Source organism: Brassica oleracea, chromosome C2 (assembly GCF_000695525.1).
Source record: "Brassica oleracea var. oleracea cultivar TO1000 chromosome C2, BOL, whole genome shotgun sequence".
NCBI lineage: Eukaryota > Viridiplantae > Streptophyta > Magnoliopsida > Brassicales > Brassicaceae > Brassica > Brassica oleracea.
Genome location: NC_027749.1, coordinates 16,609,958 through 16,617,175, shown reverse-complemented (window position 1 = coordinate 16,617,175; position 7,218 = coordinate 16,609,958). Strand labels below are relative to the sequence as shown.

The 7,218-nt window shown below is 35.4% G+C and overlaps 2 protein-coding genes across 3 annotated transcripts; one reads left to right on the top strand and one right to left on the bottom strand.

Annotated features, from left to right (window-relative positions):
• Positions 1–2,098: 2,098 nt before the first annotated feature.
• Positions 2,099–5,609, top strand: LOC106327403 (alpha-L-fucosidase 3-like). Its single transcript, XM_013765549.1, has 4 exons — positions 2,099–2,468; positions 2,557–2,766; positions 4,680–4,852; positions 4,944–5,609. The coding sequence occupies exons 1-4, from the start codon at positions 2,246–2,248 to the stop codon at positions 5,448–5,450; spliced, it is 1,113 nt and encodes a 370-aa protein (XP_013621003.1). The 5' UTR covers positions 2,099–2,245; the 3' UTR covers positions 5,451–5,609.
• On the bottom strand, positions 5,537–7,218 carry LOC106327402 (probable protein phosphatase 2C 14). Of its 2 annotated transcripts, XM_013765547.1 has the most exons (5): positions 6,825–7,218; positions 6,596–6,757; positions 6,356–6,526; positions 5,679–6,292; positions 5,537–5,632 (listed from the first exon to the last, which is right to left on the bottom strand). In XM_013765547.1, exons 1-4 carry the CDS (start codon positions 7,080–7,082, stop codon positions 5,708–5,710), a joined length of 1,176 nt encoding a protein of 391 aa, XP_013621001.1. In that variant the 5' UTR covers positions 7,083–7,218; the 3' UTR covers positions 5,537–5,632; positions 5,679–5,707. The 2 variants fall into 2 exon arrangements, with proteins under 2 accessions (XP_013621001.1, XP_013621000.1); XM_013765546.1 differs by having other exon boundaries at positions 5,572–6,292.

Here is a 7,218-nt window from a genome sequence, read left to right as displayed (position 1 = left end):
TCAATTAACATATAGGGAATATATATATATAAATATATATATATATATATATATATATATATATCTGGTTGTGGTTTAGAATTGATCTGATAAGTAAGTGACATTTCCAATTCTTGGATTTTTCATTAACAAGTTTGCGTGAATGCTGAATGCGAAAAAACAAGTTCTAACAGGGATGATGCATCATCTGACCCCCGATAATATCATTGAGTATGGGAAGAAGAAGCTTTACGAAAGTGAGGTTGTTGAACTTCAAGGAGTTTCAAGAGTTCAAGCATGTTGGTGATGATTCCCCTACCATTAGTCCCTCGTATCATTGCTGCAAAAATAGTATGAATATATACCTTACATGTATGTTTCCAAGCCAAAGATTAATCTTAAGAAAGACTGATCAAGAAATAATTTGGTTTTGTGGATCAGATGGGCAGAGATCTGGATGGAGTCAAGTTCCAGGAGATGATCCAGAAGTGCAACATGTTTGCTGATCATGCTGTTAATTAAGACCATACAGCAACGTAACATGTTTGTTGATCATGACCATCCAACAGATATCTTAATTATTGTTCGCTTATGAACTTCAAGACTTGTACGTGCTAACACTGAGATGCGGCTTCGGTCAGTTCACTCATATTCAAACCCCAATCTGAAGTTTACTACTAATCTGCACACTGATTTTAGTACATCACTAATCAGTGTTCGACAACGTGTTTGCAAAAATTCATCTTATCAAAGACGTAAAGAAACAATTGTATCCAAATTGGTGTACTACTTGGTGACTGCAAAATTTAGTAAATGAAAAAAAATTAATCGGTGTACTATGCATCTAATATAATTTTATGACATTTTATAATTTTTATACTCATAATCTATTCTAATAAATTAAATTATTATATAATTTTAAATATGATAATATCATAATAAAAATAGACTAAACCTATTTTATTTTCATTTTATGCATTCATTAGACTGGAAATAAATGAACTGTCATCCACTGTCAAAAAACAATTAAATTATATGATAAATTTATACAAAAATAAAATAGTTAACATATTTAAAAATTTAACATTTATAACTATATAATCTAAAAAGAATAAAAGAAGAAATTAGATTTTGTTAAAAGAATCTCGCATTTTTTTAATGCGGGTCATAATCTTAAATTTTGATCTATTTTTTTTTTTTTTTTTTTTTTTACAAAAAAATTTTGATCTAGTTAAAAAGATAAATTTTAATATTATGTTGAAAACTTAATATTTTAGCAGTTAAATAATATAAATAAAATAAAAATTTGTAACAAGTAATACGTGTATTTTCCATTCAAATACGAAACACAGGCATGCACTATACGTCTATACACGAGAAGCAAGTACCATTAGCCTTCAGTTTTCACATTCAACATCTACAAATTGTGTCTGGCAAAACAGACTAAAGATGGTGCTTCTATTTGTTAATACATACATATATGTATATTTGACTCTTTGGGTTATGTACATATTAAGTTGTTATTACACACTGGATCACTACTAAATCACAAAAATAGACTTTATACATTGGCTTCACTACACAAAGGCAAGCAAAACAATCGAGGCTAAGAGACAAAACTGAAATCTACGATTTCATTGGCTTCAGATACTGCTGCCATGAAGGTAGGGATCCAGAGCTCTACAATAGTACCACCAGCTACTAGGGCTGTATGGATATGAGAGGTGATATAACCCTGATCATGCATCCCTATAACTTTCTGGAGCTACTGTTTAACCCGTCACAAAGTTCCATGTCATATTGTCTTCAAACATGTTCTCCGACATGAGTTCTGCTCCAAATGGTGTTAGCGAATACATTTGTGTCTGCATTGATGAAACACCTTTATGGTAAGAAAGCATTAAGGTGACTTTTGACCACCATCAGTTTTGTATTAACCCGGTTTCATACATAAAAGGATATGAATTTACTAGCAGCAGAAGATAGTTTTTTTATCTCGTTTACCATTAGCGCATATCAGGGTCATCATTAATCTGTTTCCCAACTTTCATTTTCTCTTTGGTGGGGCAGTATGTTTTTTTCAAATTTCATATATTTTTTTTGTTTGTATCTCCAACTCTATTATTTGTCATTTCAAAAAAAAAACTCTATTATTTCTTTTAGAGGATAAAGTCCTCTGACTGAGTTGGATGCTTGAAGCTATCTTATCTTACCTTTCTTAGCATCCTTCATTACCCTTTACCCGTTATTCTTCTTCATTACCAATATGAAGTCAATCATATCTTCATTGTTTGCTCTCTCGTTACTTTCACTATCATCAGCCCATGCTCAATGCCATTTCCCAGCAATCTTCAACTTCGGCGACTCTAACTCCGACACCGGCGGTCTCTCTGCCGCTTTTGGCCAGGCTGGTCCTCCTCACGGAATTACCTTCCCCGGCTCACCCGCCGGGAGGTACTGTGACGGTCGCCTCGTCATTGACTTCATAGGTAATGTTAACTAAATTATACTCTTATCAAACTTCATTTCTTTGCGTTAGCGTTATAGTGATTATTTGTTTTTCTTTTTATGACGCAGCGGAGAGTTTTGGATTACCGTATCTAAGTCCGTTCCTAGACTCGGTCGGTTCAAACTTCAGCCATGGCGCTAACTTCGCCACGGCGGGATCTCCCATCAGAGCTGTCAACACCACTTTTCGTCGAACTGGATACAGTCCATTTTCACTCGATGTTCAGGCCGTACAATTCTCCAACTTCCACAACAGATCCCAAATAGTTCGCAGTCGCGGTACGACCCTCTCACTCCCTCATTGTATCTGTGAGATAATATCGAAATAACGTGTTTAACTGATATGTTACATGAGTTACATAGTATATCGTCGAATATGAATTAGAGGGTGGGTGTTGACCAAAAGAAAAAGAGGGTGGGCAAGGGCAAACAAACCAGAACCTAAAATTTGAACGAACCAAACCAAATATATGAATCCAAACTGAATGACAAAAATATCCAAAAGAATCTTGTTCTACACTATTTCAGATTTTAGGTTTTACTCTGAAACGTAAAGATTCAAATATCATAATGAGTATCTAAAACTAGTATATAAACATAATAAGTAACTAGTAGGGTTGAACAAATAAACTGAGTCCGAAAATTCGAACTGAACCTAACCCGATAAAAATTGAACCCAAACCAATCCAAATCTGGTATAATATCGAATGAATTTGTTCTACGGTATTTTGGATTATGGGTTTTACCCGAAGCCAAATGGATATCCGAAAAATTCTAAAAATTTCAAAATTCCAAAAAGAATTTGTACCAAATCCGATCCCAGTCCCTAATATATATCCAAAATACACTAAGATATTATTGAGTACTTAAAATATTTATCTATTACATGAATAATTAACTCAAATACGTATTTAATATATATATTGGTATTTATTCAATATTGATGTTTTTATGTTTTGACAATTGCATTTGAAGTTCAATAATAAATATGTTCGCTTTTGAAATTTAAACAATGTTCTTTAAAAATAGTTTAAATAATGTTTCTTGTGTTTACCAACTGCTAGTTGTTAATTGTAATTTGTTTACGTTTTATTATGTATGATTTTTGTTCGTACATAAGGTTTTGGTATATCATGATATGTTTGATGTTGTGACGTATAGTTCAAGGGTGAATCACGTATGGTTGATATAAGGTAATTTTAGATTTTAAAATATTTTTAGATAATAAGTCTGCAAATCCGATTCGAATCAACAAAACTCCACACCAATCAGATATTGTATGCATAAATATCCGAATGTAATTTAATTTTTTAAATTCTGAAACCAGAAAAATCAAAATTAAACCAAACCGAGTATCCGAATACAACCTAAACCAAATAAACTAATTAAAAGGTTCGGATGGTCAAAAATAGAGTTTTCATATTAGACTACTTACATTGGGGTAATTGAAAAAATTATTCAACTACTGAAAGCATACAATGAAGGTGTTGAAACAAGAAACTTAGTTGAAAAGATTGAACGGGTTGTAAAACAAGAAAGAGAGACCCACATTAAAGACATAAACCAATCAGATTACATCTTTGAATTGCACGATCCTAACTAGCGAGTAAAGATCTGAGATTTTGTTTCTTTCTTAGAAAATAAATATAAAGTCCATAGAACAGGGAATTTCTAATTGGTTATTTTGTAGTTAATACTTTTTTTTATAAAATAATTTATATCAAAATTCATCATTTTTTGTTCTCTACAAATAGAGATTTGGTTTATTTAATTTGGATACATAAATAATTTTACTCTAATTTTGATATTATTTCCTAATAAACTCTTATTTATATAAATAAAAAAATATATCAAAACAAAATTTTATAACTAAAACTGAAAATTATAAATATTTTTTTTGATCAGGAAAACTAATTGTGTTATTCAGATTAATTTGTTAATGATTTATTTTTTTATAAAAACATAAAAAAATTTGAAACAAAAATTATGGGATGTTGAATTTTTAAAAACAAAAACCATTGTATGCTTTGAAAAATAAATGAGTGTTGAAGGATGATGTGGATTAAAGAGAAAGTGATGTGTAATGTAAAAAAACAAAAAGAAAGGTGTTTAATAATAGAACCATTGTACATGGTGTTATAAAAAGTGTGAAAATTTGTTTTATTATTCATCACCACGTCAAAATGTCACAGGAGGAATATATACGACAATGCTGCCTGAAGCTAACAGTTTCTCCAAGGCGTTGTACACTATTGACATCGGACAAAACGATCTCACTGCTGGTTACTTCGCAAAAAAGACCGTAAAAGAAATTGGAACCACCGATGTTCCTGAGCTCATCAGCCAGTTCAAGACTGCTGTCACGGTCGGTCGGCCTCTCTGTTTTATACTCTGTTCCAATGAATGGTCTTGCTTCAAGGTCATTTATCATAACCGTGTGTATTTTCTTGTGACAGAATATATACAAAGAAGGAGGGAGATACTTCTGGATTCACAACACAGGACCCATCGGTTGTTTAGCTTATGTGATCGAGTGGTTTCCGCTCCATGAATCAGACTTTGACGCACACGGATGTGCCTCTCCCTTGAATCATTTGGCTCAACAGTTCAACGACGGCTTGTCACAAGCCGTGACCGAGCTTAGAGCTTCTTTGTCTGAAGCTGCCATTACTTACGTAGATGTATACTCTATCAAATACGAGTTGTTCGCTCACGCACAGGAACATGGGTTCAGTAAGTCGTTGGTCTCTTGTTGTGGCTATGGAGGGAAATACAATTACAACAGGAAGACTGGGTGTGGGAAGAAGATTATTGTGGATGGCAAAGAGGTTTTAATTGGAAAATCGTGCGATGAGCCTGACAAGGCTATCGTGTGGGACGGTATACACCTCACTCAGGCTGCTAATAAAATTATATTCGGTAAGATCGCAGCTGGGCTGAGCATGGCCTGTCACAAGCAGTGACAAGAACAAGAAGAGTGAAGCTTTTCTAAAATTTCTATGAGTTATTTTTATAGTGTCTTAAGGACAATTTGTGTGTAAAAAAAACTGAGACTCCTATGTTTTTGTTGGCCGTCGTTGATTTGAACTTTTAAGATTGGTAATAAGATTTTTGGTGAGATAGGTTCATAATAGTCAACAAGCATTTACATAATAATCAAAGGATATGAAACAACATAGAATACAAAGCATAGGTATGTTAAGGGTGATGATGAGGCTTTTCAGCATTTATAGTGGTTGAGATCAACAATCACCACTGTGATATCATCCATACTACCTCTACTCACGGCAAGGTTCACAAGCTCTTTGGAAGCCGCCTTGGCCCAAGAAGACTCAGCCTTCATCTTTATTCGCTTCAAGGCGGTGATCTTCCGTGCCTTCGAAGGTGGACTCCCCATTTCATGGTAGGAGGGTGATTCATTCTCTGAGTGGTAAGGTTTTGCACACTTGGGAGATTGAGCTGGCAACAACTCCTTTCTTTGCTTTACAAGCGAAACTCGCCGAAGTTTTGAAGATGGACTTACATTGACCAGCCCCTTGAACAAACCCTCGTCCTCGGTTTCTCTAGGTGTCTTTCTCTGAGCTAGAACGCTCAGTACAGTGTCAACTGCTTCTTGGTTACTAACCACATCCCAGAGTCCATCAGAAGCTAAGACAAGAAACTCCATATCTTGTTCCAAATCGAGTATTCGTGTCTCCGGTTCAGCAACCACCCATTTCTTTAAATGTGCATCCCCAATGCTTCTGGAGATAGCTAGTATTCCATGAACTCGCCAGGCCCCTCGATGGAACTCCAAATAACCTCCCTGTAGAAGCAAAAAAAGACATCAAATCTACTCTCTCAAACCAAACTTCTTCACAAAACTTACCTGATTCTCGATTCTTTTGCGTTCATCGTCTCTTCCAGCTCTGTGATCAGTTGTAAGAGCCTCAGCTACTCCTCCACGACAAAGAACAGCTCTACAATCTCCCAAATTCGAGACAATCATCTCCTGGTTTTGTATCAAAGCTGTAACACAGCAGGCACCACTCACTACACCCTACATTTGTTGTTAACTTGTTACCTCTAAGTTCAAGTAGATTGTAGTTTTACAAGTCATTACTCATACCTCTTCCAGGAAATCACGATCAGTCCTCAAATAAGCAGCTTTAAAGGCTTCTTCTTTCTCCTTGCAATCCTTCAGCATCTCAAGAACATTCTTGTGCAGATTCTCAGCTACAAAGTCTGCAGCTTTACAACCTCCATGGCCATCATAAACTCCAAAGAAGCTCTGCCCACCAAAACCCATCAACCCAAACATCTCCTACAAGTAAATTCAAAGTGAAAGAAAACATTACCGTGTCTGAGCTTCCGACAGAACAAGGAGCAACTCTGTGACTGTCTTCCATGAACTTCTTCTTCCCCTTTCTGGAGACAACGCCGAACCCGTTTCCTCCGGAGCACACGGCGTCGTTTTGGTGAGCAGAGTCTCTGAATCTGAGGTCATCAGATTGAATTTCTTGGAGGATATTGGGGATTTCTATCTGGGGAGGTCTCTTTCTCTTCAAAGACGGCAGCTTTGGGACCGAGAAAGGGGTGCTTAGTCTAGTTTCCATGGCAGAAGAAAGAGTCGCCGTTTGTTCTTCTTCTTCTCCTGTGCTTATTAGTGTGTAAACGTATATTGTGAAAGAGTGAGCAACGGCTACAAAATGTGGGGCGGAAAAAGTCAGTGGTAAAGTCAATGGACGCCTT

Bases quoted from the DNA above. Each gene is read 5' to 3' on its own strand.
- LOC106327402 (XM_013765547.1), bottom strand. From the start codon at position 7,082: ATGGAAACTAGACTAAGCACCCCTTTCTCGGTCCCAAAGCTGCCGTCT. The intron at 6,527-6,595 runs GTATGAGTAATG...CAACAAATGTAG, and splicing joins ATCGTGATTTCCTGGAAGAG to GGTGTAGTGAGTGGTGCCTG. The intron at 6,293-6,355 runs GTAAGTTTTGTG...TTGCTTCTACAG, and splicing joins GCAAAAGAATCGAGAATCAG to GGAGGTTATTTGGAGTTCCA.
- LOC106327403 (XM_013765549.1), top strand. From the start codon at position 2,246: ATGAAGTCAATCATATCTTCATTGTTTGCTCTCTCGTTACTTTCACTA. The intron at 2,767-4,679 runs GTACGACCCTCT...AAAATGTCACAG, and splicing joins CCAAATAGTTCGCAGTCGCG to GAGGAATATATACGACAATG. The intron at 4,853-4,943 runs GTCGGTCGGCCT...TTCTTGTGACAG, and splicing joins AGTTCAAGACTGCTGTCACG to AATATATACAAAGAAGGAGG.